The sequence below is a fragment of the Sus scrofa genome, chromosome 16 (assembly GCF_000003025.6).
Source record: "Sus scrofa isolate TJ Tabasco breed Duroc chromosome 16, Sscrofa11.1, whole genome shotgun sequence".
In the NCBI taxonomy this organism is placed as follows: Eukaryota; Metazoa; Chordata; class Mammalia; order Artiodactyla; family Suidae; genus Sus; species Sus scrofa.
The window spans coordinates 22,653,607-22,675,160 of record NC_010458.4 but is presented as its reverse complement, the minus strand read 5'-3'; the positions used below and the strand labels follow the sequence as shown (position 1 = coordinate 22,675,160).

The 21,554-nt window shown below is 38.1% G+C and overlaps 1 protein-coding gene across 2 annotated transcripts in view; it reads right to left on the bottom strand.

Moving 5' to 3' along the window:
• WDR70 (WD repeat domain 70) overlaps nt 1–21,554 on the bottom strand; it is a 292,024-nt gene that overhangs the window by 216,767 nt on the left and 53,703 nt on the right. For both annotated transcript variants that reach the window (XM_021076961.1, XM_021076962.1), the window contains exon 7: nt 7,604–7,737. In XM_021076961.1, coding sequence (XP_020932620.1) covers nt 7,604–7,737 — 134 coding nt within the window. The remainder of the gene's footprint in view (nt 1–7,603; nt 7,738–21,554) is intronic.

Sequence of the window (21,554 nt, the reverse complement as noted above, 5' to 3'; positions counted from 1 at the left end):
TGCAGGTTCAATCCTTGGCCTCGCTCAGTGGGTTAAGAATCCAGTGGTGCCATGACCTATGGTGTAGGTTGCAGATGAGGCTGGGATCCTGCGTTGCTGTGGCTGTTGTGTAGGTCGGCAGCTGTAGCTCCAATTAGACCCCCTAGCCTGGGAACTTCCATATGCCGCACATGTGGCCCTAAAAAAAAAAGAAAGTCAAAGGTGACTAGCATATTGGATCAGAGAAAATGTGGTACTGATTTTCACTAAATGACAAATGAAGGCTTTAGAAACTAGAGATGCATAAATATAATACTGATGCTGGGCAAAAGCCCAAAACAAATTACTAAACTGACTTCAAAATACCAAAAATGAAAGATGCATCAAAAAGAAATTGAACACTAACAAAAGAAGAGCATTTTTTAATGTGATTGTTATACTGATAGATCAATAAAACATTTAACATATCTTTTTAAGGTGTCCCAGGAGAGTGAGAATGAGGCTAAGAACATTACAGCATCAGAGTACTTTGAAGAAATTCATCAGGTGAATCTAAAATCCAGAAGACTTTAACTTAGTCTCACCCCCAAACTCAAAACTCCTCCCCCCTCTCCTAAATGGCTTTGGGGATCCTTTGTGTGTGAATACCTCTCTGACACCCACTTATTCATCGTAATGCTGCCTCTTGGATACTAGCCAAATCTTAACATCTGCTATTACAGGTGAGGATGTGGTCTGAAAACAGCATAGGGTGCTTTTCTATCTTCAAGACAGCCAACGAATTCCCTCAAGTTTTCTTGGCAGATGATATAGGATAATGTAGATGGGTGACAAAAAAGTTGGAGAATTTAGCTGAATAACTAGTATGCATGGATTCTAATATGAGTAAACAACTTAATCTAAAAAGTTGTTTAGCAGAAGTTCTCTTATGGCACAGCAGGTTAAGGATCCAGTGTTGACACAGCTGTGGCACAGGCCACAAGAGCAGCATGGGTTCGATCTCTGGCCCAGGAAATTCCACATGCTACAGGTATGGCCAAAAAAAAACAGAAAAAGAAAAAGTTGTTTAACAGATCAATGTAAAGAAGGGTTTCTTAGCACTCCCATTGTGGCTCAGTCGTTAACGAATCCAACTAGGAACCGTGAGGTTTCGGGTTCAATCCCTGGCCTTGCTCAGTGGGTTAAGGATCCAGTGTTGCCGGTGAGCTGTGGTGTAAACCACAGACGCAGCTCGGATCTGGCGTTGCTGTGGCTGTGGCGTAGGCTGGTGGCTACATCTCCGATTCAACCCCTAGCCTGGGAACCCCCATATGCCGCAGGTGCGGCCCTAGGGGAAGAAAAAAAAAAAAAATAAGAAGGGTTTCCAATGGCATACCAAAGTCTGACTCTTGCCATATTTAACAAGTATCAATTTAATGCAAACTTATTGCACTGTTATCAAATTTGCAATTCCAAAAAAAAGATCAGATCATTAATACACTGAATATCAGAATGAAAAACTAGAGCATTGAGCTAACAAAAAAAAGAAAATGCAACTGAAATAAAGAGTAAAAGTTAAAAAGGAAATACCTGTACTGTACTTTTTATTTAAAATTTTAATGTAGGAGTTCCCTTCGTGGCTCAGTAGTTAACAAATCTAACTAGGAACCATGAGGTTGTGGGTTCGATCCCTGGCCTTTCTCAGTGGGTTAAGGATCCAGCATTGCCGTGAGCTGAGGTGTAGGTCGCAGATGCGGCTCAGATCCCGAGTTGTTGTGTCTCCTGCGTAGGCCAGTGGCTATAGCTCTGATTAGACCCCTAGCCTGGGAACGTCCATATGCCATGGGTGCAGCCCTAGAAAAAGGCAAAAAAACGAAAAAAAATAAAAATAAAACAAAATCTTAATGTAGATTATAATAATATGGATGCACATATGCACACACAAATTTAATAAAGACCGTTTGTGGTCTGTAAGGCCTGTAACACTATATGAGCCTTTACAGAAAATTTTCTAAACCAGTAAGTCTTTCTCAAAAATAAGTTGTCTTTGAATTTGAGAAAAAAATCAAAGATATTAGATAAACATACTATAATGTTAAATTCGAGTTGAAATAGAGGAACAAATTAGTCATTCCAAAACTATTTTAGGAGTTCCCATCGTGGCTCAGTGGAAACGACTCTGACTAGTATCCATGAGGTTGCATGTTCAATCCCTGGCTTTGCTCAGTAGGTTAAGGATCCAGTGTTGCTGTGAACTGTGGTGTAGGTCGGAGACGTGGCTCAGATCTGGCATTGCTGTGTCTGTGCTATAGGCCAGTGGCTACAGCTCTGATTTGACCCCTAGCCTGGGAACCTCCATATGCCCTGGGTGTGGCCCTAAAATAAATAAATAAATAAATAAATCTACTTTACATGCATACTGGGGTTAAACAAATACACAAATGGATGGGTAGTAGGAAGGAGGTTTCTTACTGAAGGAAAGTGGAGGTTTCCAAGGAAGAAGAGGGAAGGCTAGAATGAACCAAAATGTACTGGATTAGAGTATGAACTCATGTTTTTAGCTTAATGTACATGCAAAAGGATACAGAAACAAGTATACATATAGAGCATACATAGGTTAGTTCACACACAAAAACTTCCTAGTTCTTTTGACTGAGGAGGCCTAGAAGCAGTGACATCCCAGGAACAACAAGCATATGAAGAACCTAGACCCTTTTTTCTAATACCACCCTCCTAAGAAACAGGTCTAATTCTAGTACAGGGATGGAGAAAATATGAGTCTGGAACATCACCTAGTACCAAAAAGTAAGGAAGGACAACCAAAAAAGCATATCAAAGAAAAGAACAAAAAACCCAGACTGAAAAAGCATTTTTATAATGGCCACAGCTGAAATGATCTCAGTAATAAAATAAATAAAATAGTATCAACTTATACTACGAGGTATAATAAATAGCTAGGAGTTGATACTGGTATAAATGAATGAATGAATGAATGAATGAATGAAAAAACAAATAATTCTTCCTTACAGAATTCCAAGTAGTTTACATAATTGCCACCCCCCACAGTAGATGGAGCTTAATTTTTCCACTCTCCCAGGTATGAGCTGCGTTTGTAGACTTGCTTCCAAAGACTGGTATATGGAAAGAGGATGAAAAAGTAACTTCAAAGTGGAAAAACTTTAAAACACCGTAACATGTACTGCTGATACGTGATTCTCATCACATAACCTCTGTGATATTTAGCCCCAAAACCCATAGCCTCAAGTCCAACCAAAAGAAAAACACCATTAAAAAAAAAAAAAAAATCAAGAGATATTCTACAAAATCCCTGACCAGTACTGCTGAAAACCGTCACGATCATGAAAAACAAAAAGACTCAGAAGCTACAATCAATCAGAAGAGACTGAACAGATGACGACTAAATGTAATGTTAATGTCTTGGAAAGGATATTAATTTTTTTAAAAGTGAAATCCAAACAAAGTTTGGAATTTAGTTTATGGTGATGTACTAATGTTGGTTTGTCACAATTGTAATGTGACATGGTAATGTAAGATATCAACAGAGGAGAAACCGGGTTGGGTTTGACCTGAACTGTGGTCTATCTTTACAGATTTTCTGTAAATTAAAAAAGATTCTGAGGAGTTCCCGTTGTGGCACAGTGGTTAACGAATCCGACTAAGAATCATGAAGTTGCGGTTTCGATCCCTGGCCTTGCTCAGTGGCTTAAGGATCTGGCATTGCAGTGAGCTGTGGTGTAGGTTGCAGATGCAGCTCGGACCCCGTGTTGCTGTGGCTGTGGTGTAGGCTGGCGGCTACAGCTCCGATTTGACCCCTAGCCTGGGAACCTCCATATGCCGTGGGAGCTGCCCTAGAAATGGAAAAAAGAAAAAAAAAAAAAAAAAAAAAAAAAGGACTCTGAAATTAAAATTCGCTAAAACTTTGAAGTGGAAAAATTGATATGATCTCATCATTTAAACTCACACATATCTATATTTTCACCTCTTTCCATTGAAAAAGTCAAGAGGCAATGATACCTCAATATCAATGAATGTGTGTTGCATCCAGAATTGGTCTCTAAATACCATTCCTACTAACAAAATAGGTATCTGTGGGGAAATGCTCACTCAGAGACTTGGAAAGGAATGTACCAGGAAGTCGACATCATGTTGTGCCATAAAATAAGTGAGCTTTTAAAGACTAATGAGGTCATGTCAAAACTACATAACAATCAGGGACCCCCAATGGCCAAATCTGGGACAATTTAAACATCAAAAAGAATAATGACTGCAATTGACTGAAACACATGAAAATTTTAAAATCATAAATCCTAGAAATCAAAACAGAAAAAGCAAAAAAAAAAACCACAAAAACCATCACCATCAATAACAGCAATGACTCACTTATAACATCAACCCATAAGCTAAAAATGAGTGATAAAAGGGAAATAACTAAGCATTTATCCTAGCTCTCCATAAGAACTGTATTTCAGGGGACCCAAATAATATCAGTTAAGGAGGAAAAGCACTTTATTTTTTTTTTTTTAGGGCTGAAACTGCGGCCTATGGGAGTTCCCAGGCTAGAGGTCAAATCAGAGCTGCAGCGGCTGGCCTATGCCACAGCCATGGCAACAGCAGATTCGAGCCATATCTGTGACCTATATGGCAGCTTGTGACAAGGTTGGATCTTTAACCCACTGAGCAAGGCCAGAGATCGAACCCACATCTTCATGGATATTAGTTGGGTTCTTAACCCGCTGAGTCACAACAGGAACTCTAAAAATACTTCTTTTAGAAGAATGCCAACAAATAAAGTTAGATGAAACAACAGAAGTAGAAAATCACCATCTTGGCCCTCATTAATAAGTCCACAAATAACAAGTGCTGGAAGGGCTGTGGAGAAAAGGGAACCCTCCTGCACTGTTGGTGGGAATGTCAACTGGTACAGCCACTATGGAGAACAGTTTGGAGATACCTTAGAAATCTGTACATAGAACTTCCATATGACCCTGCAATCCCACTCTTGGGCATATGTCCAGACAAAACTCTACTTAAAAAAGACACATGCACCCGCACATTCATTGCAGCACTATTCATAATAGCCAGGACATGGAAACAACCCAAATGTCCATCGACAGATGATTGGATTCGGAAGATGTGGTATATATACATAATGGAATACTACTCAGCCATAAAAAGGAATGACATAATGCCATTTGCAGCAACATGGATGGAACTAGAGAATCTCATACTGAGTGAAATGAGCCAGAAAGACAAAGACAAATACCATATGATATCACTTCTAACTGGAATCTAATATCCAGCACAAATGAACATCTCCTCCGAAAAGAAAATCATGGACTTGGAAAATAGACTTGCGGCTGCCTGATGGGAGAGGGAGGGAGTGGGAGGGATCGGGAGCTTGGGCTTATCAGACACAACTTAGAATAGATTTACAAGGAGATCTTGCTAAGTAGCATTGAGAATTATGTCTAGATACTCATGTTGCAACAGGACAAAGGGTGGGGGAAAAAATGTATACATCTAAGGATAACTTGATCCTCTTGCTGTACAGTGGGAAAAAAATAAATTAAAAAAATAAATTAATTTTTAAAAAATCACCATCTTGTAGCTCTCAATGAAATAAATGATTCAGGTATGAATAATAAATAAATGCTAAATCTATTGGGGTTCCTGCTGCGTGCAACAGGATCAGCAGCATCTCTGCAGTGTTGGGACATAGGTTTGATCCTGGGTGCGGCACAATGGGGATCAGGCATTGCCACAGCTGCCATGTAGGTCAAAACTGTGGCTCAGATCTGATCCCTAGACTGGGAGCTCCATATGCTGCGGAATGGACAAAAAGGAAAAAAAAATGCTAAACTTATTAAGTGAAGGGATGACTAGAATCTGGATACTTAGATGGTATCAAACTATCTCCCCACAAAGTTCCTGCCCTTCTCCAGTATGTAATATTAACATTACAATGGAGGAATCAGATGTCCAAAGTTCCTCCACAGATCAACCTTAATTGCTAGTCACTGACAGTGACAACAACCAGACAACACATGCCACCCGATGCGCAACAATATGGATTATAATCAAGCCTTTGGTTCTTCCACAGGAAATACTGGAGATAAAGAAACAGCTTAAATGACATAAGGAAGCAATTAGAAAACCAGGAAGGAAGAACCTCATAGAGGACAACTAGACCTACATGCGTAATAAAGTTATGGGAAAGAAAATGAGAAAGAAAGGGTTAGTGCAGATTAAAATATATGTAAGAGAGGTACCTAAATAGGAAAAGAATCTGAAAAACAATGGATAGGTATCTATGTGTAACTGATTCACGTTGCTGTACAGCATAAATTATCACAACCATACTTCAATAAAACTTTAAAAAATGAAAAAAAAAGAGAGGTATGAAATACATGTGACATGTATCACTTGATTGGATCCATCTATGTCCGACATACCAGTCTTAAAATACATTTTGAGGGCAAATGGGGAAATTTAAATATAAAATCTTTATTAGAAATATCAAGGCGTTCTAAAGAACTGTTAGAAGTAATAGAACTACATTTAGGAGTTCCCGTCGTGGCGCAGTGGTTAATGAATCCGACTAGGAACCATGAAGTTGGGGGTTCGATCCCTGGCCTTGTTCAGTGGGTTAAGGATCCGGCGTTGCCATGAGCTGTGGTGTAGGTCGCAGATGCAGCTCGGATCCCGAGTTGCTGTGGCTGTGGCTCAGGCCAGTGGCTACAGCTCCGATTAGACTCCTAGCCTGGGAACTTCCATATGCCAGAGGAAGCAGCCCTAGAAAGGCAAAAAAACAAAAAATAAAAATAAAAATAAAAAAATAAAAAAAAAACTGTAACTGCAATGTATACATCTAAGGATGACCTGACCCCCTTGCTGTACAGTGGGAAAATAATAAAAAAAAAAAAAAAATAGAACTACATTTATATAAGAAAATGTCTCTTTTTTAAAGATAATACATTGAAGTATTTCAAAGTGAAAGGTGTGTGTGCCTAGCTTTTTTAATTCAAGTATAGTTGATCTATAATATTATATTAGTTTCAGGTGTACGACAGAGCAATCCAATACTTTTATAGATTATACTCCATTTAAAGTTATTACAAAAAATGGCTATCTTTCCTTGTGTTGTACAGTATATCTTTGGCGCTTACTTATTTTATACATAATAGTTTGGTTTTTTGCTTGGTTTTTGTCTTTTTGTCTTTTTAGGGCCACACCCCAGCACATGGGGTCTAATCAGACTGTAGCTGCCAGTCTACACCACAGTTCACAGCAACGCCGGATCCTTAACCCACTGAGCGAGGCCAGGGATCGAACCTGCAAGCTCATGGTTCCTAGTCGGATTCATCCCCACTGCATCATGATGACAGGAACTCCTATACAACAGAAAATGTCTTTAAAACATAGATTAATGAAACTAAAAGAAATTTACTAAAGGAAAGAAATGTAAAAAGTACATTTCGCTTTCATTTGAATAACAAAGTAATGTAACAAAGTAATAACATGCTAAAATAAACATTATAATTTGGTAAAAATCATCATAAGTGGAATTCAAATGACAAGAGCATTCGTCTTCAAATACGAAAGTATTAAGTTATATTATACATACCATTCACAGGGCTGCAGGGATCGAAATGCCTTAAAAGAAGCATCCATTCCAGCAAAATCCCAAAACTTAACATCATAGTCATATCCTCCAGTCACCAAACGGGCACCTGAGGGATCCAGACCCAAAGCAGAAACCTGGTTTAAAAAAAAATTAATTAATTGGAGAAAAACTACTTACAGTCTATTATAATCCCCAGTTCCTTTCCCTAGCGCCACTTCCTACCTTACAGGCATTGGAAGTTGAGATCGCCCACTGCTGTTACTTCTGAAAGTGAAAATGGACAGCAGCTTCTATATTATTTGACTTTGTTATTATGAGTATTATTTCTTTGAAATAAAATATTTTTAATTTAACCTAATCACCAGCTTCATCCCAACTTATCTACCATCTACACAGAAGAGTTGTCACTACAATTTCATATGATAAACTAAGCTGCTTTAGTACATAAGTAGAAATCTTACTAACAATTCAGCTTTTTCAATAAACAATTTTGAGGAAGCTTTTTAAGATGGTTTGACTATCACTAGATGAAGAACACATGAATCTAAAAGTACCAAAATGAGGAGTTCCCGTTGTGGCGCAGTGGTTAACGAATCCGACTAGGAACCATGAGGTTGCGGGTTCGGTCCCTGCCCTTGCTCAGTGGGTTAACGATCCGGCGTTGCCGTGAGCGGTGGTGTAGGTTGCAGACGCGGCTCGGATCCCGCGTTGCTGTGGCTCTGGCGTAGGCCAGTGGCTACAGCTCAGATTGGACCCCTAGCCTGGGAACCTCCATATGCCGCGGGAGCGGCCCAAGAAATAGCAACAACAACAACAAAAAAAAGACAAAAAATAAATAAATTAATTAATTAAAATAAAAAATAAAAGTACCAAAATGAGCAATGCCAACAGAAACCGTAAATCTATTTAGCAAAATAGGGCAAAGTAGAAATTAATATCTTGTGCATATGACTACTAAATGACTCAGGTCAGTCGCCTTAAACAATTGTCTTTAAAGCTGAATTTATAAGTAACTAATCACATTATAATATCACTTACACTGTTCCATAAAATATTTGCATTCCCTGTGAACTTTCTGAGGTCCGATTCACATATATCCAATGTATAACTCACTGTTTTTGAACTACATTTAACAGTCCTGTCAAAGCACTTAGTCCCTGGAGGCACTGCCCTCTCAAAAGGAAAGAGCTGCATTAAGGATATTAAATGTGATTAGCATATATAAAAGACAGTAAAAAGGATCATAGTTTTATGTAAAGGAAGCTATTAATCAATTCTTCAAATAAATAGACTTGAAATGTTAATTAAAATGTAAGGGAATTGCTGCAATTAAAACCAGATACTGACAAAATAATTTATACACATTTAATTACTACCTGTGAATATTGATTTCAGAATATAATATTATTATATATAAGTATAATTTATAACTTGTAATATATTTAAATTAGATATGTAATTATCTAAATATGTTAAAGAAAGAATACAAATGGAAAAAAATAGAAAAAAAAACTACGAAAAAATAAAAAAAGAAAGCATACAAATGGAAACTCTCATTTTTATGCCTGAATATGTCTTAAAACATAAAACAATCAAAAATAAAAATAAACAGTAGTTTTTAAAGTCTAAGAAGTGACTTGCTACCACCAACTACAAACTTAACTTGCTTCCACATCCACCCTCTTCTTCTTCCCTCCCGTTAAAATGAAAGAGGTGCCCCTCCTCCTGATAAGGCTAATAACCCCACCAGTGCTCATCTCCCCACAACGCAATTTGAAATTGCAAATTCATTTGTGGCTTGTCTATTCTATTCCTGTCTTCCCTTCAGGAGAATAAATTCCATTCTGACCCTATGACCACCAGTGTGGAGCCATGGGGGCAGAGCCCAGAGTCAGGCTAGGAAGAATGGTGATTAGCTGCAGGCATCCTCACAGTTCTCCTGGGGAAAAGGACAGGGTTGTTGGAAGCCAACTTCTTCCAAATAGTCATTTGGACTTTCAGGTAAACTGGGAAGAATACACTCAAAGGGAATCTGGAGAGAAACAATTCTTTTTTTTTTTTTTTTTTGCCTTTTCTAGGGCTGCTTCCCATGGCATTTGGAGGTTCCCAGGCTAGGGGTTGAATCGGAGCTACAGCTGCCAGCCTACACTACAGCCACAGCAACGCCAAATCTGAGCCACGTCTGCGACTTATACCACAGCTCACGGCAAAACCAGGTCCCTAACCCACTGAGCAAGGTCAGGGACGGAACCTGCAACCTTATGGTTCCTAGTCGGATTTGTTAAGCACTGCACCACAACAGGAACTCCCCAAGAGAAACAATTCTTGACCTAAAATGTTCACTTTGCCTCTATTGTGAACTATTTCACTGAGGAAGAGAATTACATTACATCATTACATTAATGAAAGAAGAAATGTATGTGATACATGATTTAGACCAAAAAAATGTAGAACCTAAGAAAAAGAAAAAAAAAAAAAAAAGGAAAGTTGGAAGTGGATTCCTTGGGAAGAGTTTCCTTTCCACTGAGCCAGCTTTTCTGGGCATTGTGTTATTTAAAGGAACAAAGCTATGATCCTTGTTTGGATCATCTGGTAGGTTACAAAGGAAATCATCTTTAAGTGGCCAAGAAGATGCCCTGATTTTTTTTAAAAAAAAGACAAAATAAGGTCTGATTAAGGAATGGAAAACATCTAAATTTCAGAAAAACTCCCACATTGTCAAAAAGGTTCCAAACAACTTCTGCCAATTTATTTGCAAATTCTTAATATACCAATCACTCTTTTAGCCTTTGCTTATGAAAAATTTCCTAGAATATATAACTGAATTGATTCAGACACAGAATATGTGATAAATGGTTAGACTGTAGTTAATCTTTGTCTTTCTCTATGATACTGTGCTGTATGTCATCAGAAGTTTACATGAAATAAGAGTGCAACAGAATTTGCCTTAATACTTTATTTTAGTTCAAATAGAGATCCCAACACAAATACTAGCACAGTAAGCCTATGGCAGAATTTATCATGTTTGTTGATTTTCCCCTTCTTTTTTATTTAAAAAAAAAAAGGAGGGGCACTGTAATTTATTGTTGACAGTCTTTACAGCTAGAGAGAATAGGACAAGCCATTAGGGTATATTTTCAGTTTGTGATTGAAAATACAAATCAAGAGAAGTGAAGTAAACCTCTAGGATCTGTGTCCCCTCATTAATAGGCCAGGTAATTTTGGATTTCTCACTTGATCTCTCTGAGATCTGGTGCCTTTACATTTAAAACAAGATTAGAATACATCAGTGGTTCTCAAAGTGTGATCTGGAGGGTCCAAAAGATGTTTTCAAGTGTTCTCAAGGGCAAAGCTATTTTTACGTACTAAGACATCATCTGTCTTTTTTTCAGAAGCTAAATAGTGTATGATGTTGTAAAAGACTAAATTCAAAAAAAAAGCAGATGTGATAATCCAGCTCTCTTCTATTAAGCCAGACATTGAAGAGATTTGCAAAACTATCACTCTTCTCATTAACGGATTTGTTTTAGAAAAGGTTATTTCTCATAAAAATTATTTATGTTAACATGTATCAGCTTTTTGTTATTTATAAATGAACTAAAAATTCTTAAAACTGGAAATAAAAAGTGTGTATGTTCCATGTGGACAAAGACCATGCTTGTGCCCAGCACAGTGCCAGACACAAATTTGACATTGTAAAAATATTCATTTTAAAAAAGGAAGGAGGACTGAAAATAAAACAAACACACACAAAACAAACAGCTAGGAGTTCCCTGGTGGCCTAGCAGTTAAGGATTCATTTCAGGAGCCATCACTGCTATATGGCTCAGTTACTGCTGTGGCTGGAGTTGGATCCCTGGCCTAGGAACTTCTGCATGCTGCAGGTGCAGCCAAAAATAAAACAAAAAAACAGCTATACAGTCTGACAAATATGAGCTTTATTACCATCTCTCAAGATAGAACAGGATAGGAGTTACCATTACGGCTCAGCAGCAACGAACCTGACTAGTATCCATAAAGATACAACTACGATCTCTGGCTTTGCTCAGTGGGTTAAGGATCCAGCATTGCCCTACGGTGTGGTGTAGGTCGTAGAGGTGGATAGGATCTCCAGTTGCTGTGGCTGTGGTGTAGGCTAGCAGCTGCAGCTCCAATTTGACCCCTAGCTTGGAAACTTCTATATGCCATGGGAGTGGCCCTAAAAAGAAAAAAAAAAAAAGAGTTACATAACTTAGGTGAACCATACAAATGCTTACAAAGACACACATTACCAAAACTGACTCATTAAAAAAAAAAAAAAAAGAAATCTGAATGGATTTTTAATAAGGACTTAAATTAGTAATCAAAAATCTTTCCACAAAAAAAGGTCTATATCTACTGGCTTAAAGGTAAATTCTACCAAACTCTTAAATAGCAATTAATCACTCTTTCATGAACTTACAGAAAATATAGGAGATGAAATGTTTTCAGTATTCCACGAGTTAAATATCACCCTGATACCCAAAGTCATAAGAAAAGAAACTACAGACCTATATTCCTTATCAATGTAAACAGAAAAATTCTCAACAAAATATCAGCAAACTGAATCTAGACCTTAAGCATCATACTTTGCAACCTGGAGAGTTCATCTACTGGAAAAGACACCTCCAGAAGAACTCTCTTCAACTTCCCTGGAGAGGCTCCTATCAGGCACTGCTAACCAACCTCCAAGGAACAGATTCTTGGATTCATGTGACATACCTAAAGAAAACATCAAGCCCTGACTGGACCTATACATCATCTGGTAACCTGAAAGTAAGGATTTCCTGGAATTGAAGTCAGTAACATCAAATAAGTCAGTTTTCCCAAGATATCTGGACGAGTCCTATTGGAAGTTTGTCATCAAACCTTTTGTGCTGATATAACACTTCAGATGATCTCCACTATCTATGATCTTGATAACATATGGACTTTTGATAATACAAACCAGAAAGTTCTCCTTCCTAACCCTCATTAACTCAAGTGCGATTTTAATAAGTTACCAATCTATGCATATTTGCTTCCAGTGTGAGACATTATACCCAAGAAAGATCCTTCCTGACACTGAGGGACAAAAGGCCACTGAAATCAGGCAACCTGACTTTTAATTAGTGAAGCTTTCAGAGAAAGATCTTGATGAAAGGGGGAAATGCAAAAAAATCAATAAACAGAAACCTCAATTAAGCAGGATTGGAAGACCTAAAGGTGGAGCCCTGCAATGACAGAAGAGCTCAAAAGGAAGAAGAAAGACAACTCTTCTTTCCTGATAAGAACTCAGCCAATAAAAAGACATGAATTTTTGTTTACTCGAGCCCCTCCCCCCGTTATATTTCTACCAAAGCATTCTCCTTTCTTTGCCATGCAGGAATTTGAGAATGGCTCACATGGCTGCACACCACAAACTGTAATTCTCTGCTGATGCTAAATAAATCCATCTTTGCTGATGAAATATCTGAAAGTGTATTTGTATCAGGTCAATCATAAGTATATTGACCACATAGATATGTTTCTTCAATGGCAAGGATGAAAAAAAGAGAACACAAAAAATTACAGATTAAGGGGTGTAACAAACAATAATGACTCCTGAGAGTGAGTCAAAGATCATTTAGATACTAATTTGAACAAACTAACTGTTAAAAATATGTATGGGGAAAAGGGATTAGGATGGTGGAATAGAAGGACTGGAGCTCAACTGCTCTCCTACAAATAACAAAATTCATAACTAAAGACTGAGCACTCTTCACCCAAATGGACCGGAAACCTTAAAAAAGATATCCTACTCCAGAACAAAAAGAGGAAGACACATCAAGAGGTAGGAGGGGCGATTTCATGATATAAACAACCCCATATCTCCTGGGTGGGAAGCTCCACAGACTGGAAACTAACTGGTTCACAGAGACTCATCCACAGGAGTGAGAGTTCTGAGCCCCACATCAAACTCTCATGTGTGGGGATCTGGCACTGGGAGAAAGAGCCTCTGGAGCATCTGGCATTGAAGGCCAATGGGGCTTGTGCGCAGGAGCTCCACAAGACTGGGGGAAACGAGACCCCATTCTTACAAGGCACACACAGACTTTCACGTGCACTGGATTCCAGGGCAAAGCAAAGGCTCCATAGGAATCTGGGTCAAACCTGACTGCAGAGGACATCTGGGAAAACAGGGGTGAATGTGGCTTGTTGTGAGGGAAGGACATTGAAGGCAAAGCTCTCGGGAATATTCAGCAGCCATGCCTTTCTCTGGAGGTGGCCATTTTGGGAAAATCTGGCCCCACACCTCAGTCAGTTGCTGAGAAGCCCCAAGGTAAACAACAACCCAGGTGGGATCACAGCCCTGCCCCTCAGTAAACAGGCTACCTAAATACCCTCAGACACACAGCTGCCTCCAATCCCATCCACAGACTAAGCCCCACCCACCAGAGGGATTAGAATCAGCTCCACCTACCAGTGGGCAGGCATCAGCCCCTCCCATCAGGAAGCCTACTGAAAGCCCCCCATACCGACTTCAGCCACAGGGGGGCAGACATCAGAAGTAAGAGAGGCTACAACCCTATTATCTGTAAAAAGGTCACCACACCAAACATCTATAAAAATGAAAAGACAGAGAACTATAACTCAGATGAGGGAGAAAGGAAAAGCCACAAAAAATCAGCTAAGTGAGGAGGAGATTCTCAGACTCCAGGAAAAAGACTTTAGACTGTCAATGCTGAAGATAATGTAAGGCATTGGAAATAAACTGGAGGCAAAGAGGGATAACTTACAGGAAACACTGACCAAAGAGATTCAAGATATAAAACTTAAACAAGAAGAGATGCAAAATACAATAACTGAAATAAAAAATTCACTAGAAGCAGCTAACAGCAGAATACAGGAGGCAGAAGAACAAATAAGCGGGGTGGAGGACAGATTAGCGGAAATTACGGATGCAGAACAGAAAAGAGAAAAAAGATTGAAAAGAAATGAAGAGAGTCTCAGAGAACTCTGGGACAATGTTAAACGTACCAACATCCGTATTATAGGGGTGCCAGAAGGAGAAGAGAGAGAGAAGGAGACAGAAAAAATATTCCAAGAGATAAGAGCCGAAAATTTCCATAACATGGGAAAGGAACCACTCACTCAAATCCAGGAAGCACAACGAGTACCATATAAAATAAACCAAAGAGGAATACACCGAGACATATATTAATCAAACTGACCAAAATTAAAGACAAAGAGAAAATCTTGAAAGCAGCCAGGGAAAAGAAACAACATACAAGGGAACCCCAATAAGGTTATCGACAGATTTTTCAGCAGAAACTCTGTGGGGCAGAAGGGAATGGCATGATATACTCAGCGTAATGAAAGGAAAAAAACCTCCAACCGAGATTACTCTACCCAGCAAGGCTCTCCTTCAGATTTGAAGAAGAAAGCAAAACCTTCACAGATAAGCAAAATTGAGAGAATTCAGCAACACTAAACCAGCCTTACAACAAATACTAAAGGAACTTTTATAGGCAGAAAAGAACAAGAGAAGAAGGAAAGAAAAAAAGAACAGCAAAAACAAATCGAAAGTAATTAATAAACTGGCAATAAGAACATACATATCAATAATTACCTTAAATGTTAATGGACTAAACACCCCAACCAAAAGACATAGACTGGTTGAATGGATACAAAAACAAGACCCATATATATGCTGTCTTCAAGAGACCTACTTCACTTCTAGGGATACATACAAATTGAAAGTGAGACAATGGAAGAAAATATTTCATGCAAACAGGGATCAAAAGAAAGCTGGAGTAGCAATACTCATATCAGACAAAATAGACTTTAAAAGGAAGAATATTTTCAGGGACAAAGAAGGACATTACATAATGATCAAAGGATCAATCCAAGAAGATGATATAACAATTTTAAATATCTACACACCCAACACAGGTTCACCACAATATATAAGGCAACTGCTAACCTTAAAAGTACAAATCAACAATAACACAATAATACTGGGGGACTTTAACACCCCACTGACAGTAATGGACAGATCAACCAGACAGAAAATCAATGAGGAAACACAGGCCCTGAATGAAGCATTAAACCAGATGGACTTAATAGATATTTATAGGACATTTCATCCAAAAGCAACAGAATACACATTCTTCTCAAGTGCACATGGAACATTCTCTAAGATTGATCATATCTTGGGCTACAAATCCAACCCCGGTAACTTTAAGAAAATTAAAATCATATCAAGCATCTTTTCCGACCACAACACTATACGACTGGAAATCAACATCAAGAAAAAAAACTGCAAAAAACACAAACACGTAGAGACTAAACAACATGCTACAACAACCAATGGATCACTGAAGAAATCAAAGAGGAAATTAAAAAATACCTAGGAGCAAATGACAACAAAGATACAACACTCCAAAACCTACGGGATGCAGCAAAAGCCGTTCTAAGAGGAAAGTTTATAGCAATACAAGCCCACCTCAGGAAACAAGAAAAAGCTCAAATAAACAAGCTAACTTTACATCTAAAGCAGCTCAAGAGAGAAAGACAAGACCTAAAGTTAGTAGAAAGAAAGAAATCAGAAAGATCAGAGCAGAAGTCAATGAAATAGAAACAAAGAAAACCACAGAAAAGATTAATGAAACGAAAAGCTGGTTCTTTGAAAAGATCAACAAAATTGATAAACCCCTAGCTAGACTTATCAAGCAAAAAAGAGAGAGGACTCAAATCAATAAAATTTGAAATGAAAGAGGAGAAGTAACAATGGACATCACAGAAATACAAAGGATCATAAGAGACTACGATATGCAACTATATGCCAATGAAATGGAAAACCTAGAAGAAATGGACAAATTCTTAGAAAAGTACCATCTTCCAAGACTAAACCGAGATGAAATAGAAAAGATGAATGGACCAATCACAAGAGCTGAAATTGAAACTCTGATTAAAAAACTTCCAACAAACAAAAGTCCAAAACCAGATGGCTTCACAGGTGAATTCTACCAAATATTTAGAGAAGAGCTAACACCTCTCCTTCTGAAACTATTTCAAAAAATTGCAGAGGAAGGGATACTCCCAAACTCATTTTATGAGGCCACCATCACCCTGATACCAAAACCAGACAAAGATACCAAAAAAAAAAGAAAACTACAGGCCAGTTTCACTGATGAACATCGATGCAAAAATCCTCAACAAAATACTAGCAAACCACATCCAACAATACATTAAAAGGACTGTACATCATGATCAAGTGGGATTTATCCCAGGGATGCAAGGGTTCTTCAATATCCGCAAATCCCTCAGTGTGATACACCACATTAACAAACTGAAGAATAAAAACCATATGATCCTCTCAATAGATGCGGAAAAAGCCTTTGACAAAATCCAACACCCATTTCTGATAAGAACCCTTCAGAAAGTGGGCATAATGGGAACTTACCTCAACATAATAAAGGCCATATATTACAAACCCACAGCAAACATCATTCTCAAGGGTGAAAAGCTGAAAGAATTCCCACTGAGATCAGGAACAAGACAAGGATGTGCACTCTCGCCACTACACTTCAACGTAGTTCTGGAAGTCCTAGCCACAGCAATCAGAGAAGTAAAAGAAATAAAAGCAATCCAAATTGGAAAGGAAGAAGTAAAACTATCCCTATTTGCAGATGACATGATACTATACCTAGAGAATCCTAAAGACTCGACCAGAAAACTGTTAGAGCTCATCCACGAATTTGGCAAAGTCGCAGGATACAAAATTAATACACAGAAATCGACAGCATTTCTGTACACTAACAATGAAAGAGCAGACAGAGAAATTAGGGAAGCAATCCCGTTTACCATCGCATCCAAAAGAATAAAATACCTAGGAGCAAACCTACCTAAAGAGACAAAAGACCTGTACTCTGAAAACTATAAGACACTGATGAAAGAAGAGGACACAAATAGATGAAAAGATATACCGTGCTCGTGGATTGGAAGAGTCAATATTATCAAAATGACTATACTACCTAAGGCAATCTACAGATTCAATGTAATCCCTATCACATTACCAAGGACATTTTTCACAGAACTCGAACAAAATATTTTAAAGTTTGTCTGGAAGCACAAAAGACCCAGAATAGCCAAAGATATCCTGAAAAAGGAAAATGGAGCTGGAGGAATCAGGCTCCCAGACTTGAGACTATACTACAAAGCATCAATCATCAAAACCATATGGTACTGGCACAAAGACAGAAATATAGATCAGTGGAACAGGATAGAAAGCCCAGAATTAAACCCACGCACCTACAGCCAACTCATCTATGACAAAGGAGGCAAGGATATACAATGGAGAAAGGACTGCTTGTTCAATAAGTGGTGCTGGGAAAACTGGACAGCCACATGGAAAAGAATGAAATTAGAACACTCCCTAACACCATACACAAAAATAAACTCAAAATGAATTAAAGACCAAGATGTAAGACCAGACACTATAAAACTCTTAGAGGAAAACATAGGCCAAACGCTCTCTGACATAAATGACAGCAACATCTCCTCAGCTCCACCTCTTAGAGTATTGACAATAAAAACAAAAATAAACAAATGGGACCTAATCAAACTTCAAAGTTTCTGCACAGCAAAGGAAACCCTAAACAAAACGAAAAGAAAACCCACAGAATGGGAGAAAATCTTTGCAAGTGAATCAACGGACAAGGGATTCATCTCCAAAATTTATAAACACCTTCTGCAGCTCCATACCAAAAAAAACAAACAACCCCATTCAAAAATGGGAAGAAGATCTAAACAGACAGTTTTCCAAAGAAGACATGCAGATGGCCAAAAAACACATGAAAAGATGTTCAACATCACTCATTATTAGAGAAATGCAAATCAAAGCCACTAGGAGGTACCACCTTACACCAGCCAGAATAGCCATCATCCAAAAGTCTACAAACAGTAAGTGCTAGAGAGGGTGTGGAGAAAAAGGAACCCTATTACGCTGTTGGGATTGTAAATGGGTGCAACCACTGTGAAAAGCAGTATGGAGATTCCTCAGAAAACTAAACATAGAACCACCATTTGATCCAGCAATCCCACTCCTGGGCATCTATCCAGAGAAAACCACGACTTGCAAAGACACATGTACTCCAATGTTTATTGTAGCACTATTTACAATAGCCAAGACATGTAAACAACCTAACTGTCCATCAACAGAGGAGTGGATCAAGAAGATGTGGTACATATACACAATGGAATATTACTCAGCCATTTAAAAGAACGAAATACCAGCATTTTTTGCAACATGGATGGACCTAGAAAATCTCATGCTAAGTGAAGTCAGCCATACAATGAGATACCAACATCCAATGATTTCACTGACATGTGGAATCTGAAAAAAGGACAGACTGAACTTCTTTGCAGAACAGATGCTGCCTCACAGACATTGAAAAACTTATGGTCTCCAGAGGAGACAATTTGGGGGGTGGAGGGATGTGCTTGGGCTGTGGGATGGAAATCCTGTGAAATCAGATTGTTATGATCATTATACAACTACAGATGTGATAAATTCATTTGAGTAATTAAAAAAAGAGGGAAAAAATATTTATGGGACAATTGAAAACATTTGAGCAATAATGGGCTATTTGATGATATTAAATAACTAATTGAAAATTTTTAGATGTAGTAATGGTTTTATAATTTATGACAGATAGGAAAGGAGAAGGAGAGGAGGGGAGGGAGGGAGGGAGGGAGAGGGAGAGAGAGAGAGAGAGAGAGAGAGAGAGAGAGAGAGAGAGAGAGAGAGAGAGAGAGAGAGAGACCAACCTTATCTCTTAGAAACTGATACTGAAATATTTACTGATGAAATCATATGAAGTCTGGAATTTGTTTTTAAATAATCCCACAAAATAGGCAGATAGGGTATGGGGAGGGCGGTTTACTTAGAAGTGTAAAGTAGATATAAAACAAGATTGGCCTTATGCAGATAATTGGTAAGGCTCAGAGATAAACATATGGGAATTTTTTTTAGTATTCTCTGTACTTCTATGAATGTGTAAACATTTTTACGGTAACTAGTTTAAAAAAAAAAAAAAAAAGACCAGCTAAACAGTCACCCTCTTAATCTCTGAAATATTTCTAAGGAGCTGAAATACATGTGCAGGACAAAGGCAAGACAGCAAAAAAAAAAAAAAATCTTTAATGTGGAAATCAACTTGAAGTATTTGTGTGTGTGTGTGTGTGTGTGTGTGTGTGTTTTGGCTTTTTAGGGCCACACCTGTGGCATATGCAGGTTCCCAGGCTAGGGGTCAAATGGGAGCTGTAGCTGCAGCCTACACCACGGCTATGGCAACATCAGATCCTTTTTTGTTGGTTTTTTTTTTGTTTGTTTTTTAGGGCCATGCCTGCGGCATATGGAGGTTCTCAGACTAGGGGTCTAATTGGAGCTATAGCTGCCAGTCTACGCCACAGCCACAACAACGCCAGATCCGAGCCACATCTGCAACCTACACCACAGCTCAGGGCAACCCTGGATCCTTAACCCACTGAGCAAGGCCAGGGATCGAACCTGCATCCTCATGGTTACTAGTTGGGTTCGTTAACCACTGAGCCTCAATGGGAACTCTTATCAGTTATAAAAATCTCTGGACTAAATGATAGAAAAGCTTCCTTTTAAGTACTAAAAGTCTATAAATTTTCCCTTATTTAATTAGAAACATGAAAATTAGTAAAATTTTTTCATGATTTCAGAATAAAAATATCAAAAGTCTGATTTATAAAAAGTGGATACAATATGGAAAATTAAATGGAAATGATTTCTTAAGGCAGTTCTCAGATATTTTGGTTCCAAGACCCTTTACATTCAAAATCTTTTGAGAACCCCCAAAAATGTCTGTTTATACAAGTTATGTGTATCAATTTTTACCACAGCAAAAATTAAAATTAAGACATTTTAAAATACTTACTGTTAACTCCACTTAAAATAACAATAACAATAAATCCACTGTATCTTAACATAAATATTTTATAAAAATGGTATTTTCAAAAGCAAAATATTTAGTGAGAAAAATATCACTATTTTAACATCCTTTGCTATTAATTCTATCACTTGGTTATTTCTGGGCCTATTTCTATTGACTCGATGTTTCCCCCCTCATTACAGGATGTATTTCCCTACTTCTTTACATGTCAGACATCTAGAAAACACATAGTTTAATTATAAAGGGAAAGCAAAATAATTTTATTTTTTCACTCATTCACAAGCAAGTTTCATTAATTCGACTGTCATTTTGTAATGGCTTTACAGTAAGATTAGGTGATTTCATCTTACACTCCAAAATTTTTACATTATTAATTTTTAAATAACGTAAATATGATAATGGAAAAATATAATCCATAAAACTTAAGTGACATAATCTTAGAGCCAGACAAGTTACTATCTTATGTTTCAGGGTCACACTCATGGCATATGGAAGATCCCAGACGAGAGGTCAAATCAGAGCTGCAGCTGCCAGCCTACACCAGAGCCACGGTGATTTGGGATCTGAGCCACATCTGCAACCTACACCACAGCTTGTGGCAACGCCAGATCCTTAAGCCACTGAGTGAGGCCAGGGATCAAACCCACATCTTCCTGGATACTGGTTGGGTTCTCAACCCACTGAGCCACAACAGGAATTCCCTTATGTTCATTTCTTAGCTCAACATCCACGTAAAAAATGAACTCAGGCCTCTTATTGACATAGAAATGAAGCTAAGGGTAATGAGAAATTTTCCCACACCATAAAAAAAAAGTATCTGAGTTTCATTTCATCGTTTCACTTGTAATGTTCCTTTGTCAAAGAGAGAGGTTTTAAAGCCAACAATAACAATGACAATAGTGTTCCTATTTTAAATGAAATGCAATGGTTATTCTGACTCAACAGAAAAGCAATCTATTTTCCTTATATCTATAGCTTTGTGATAT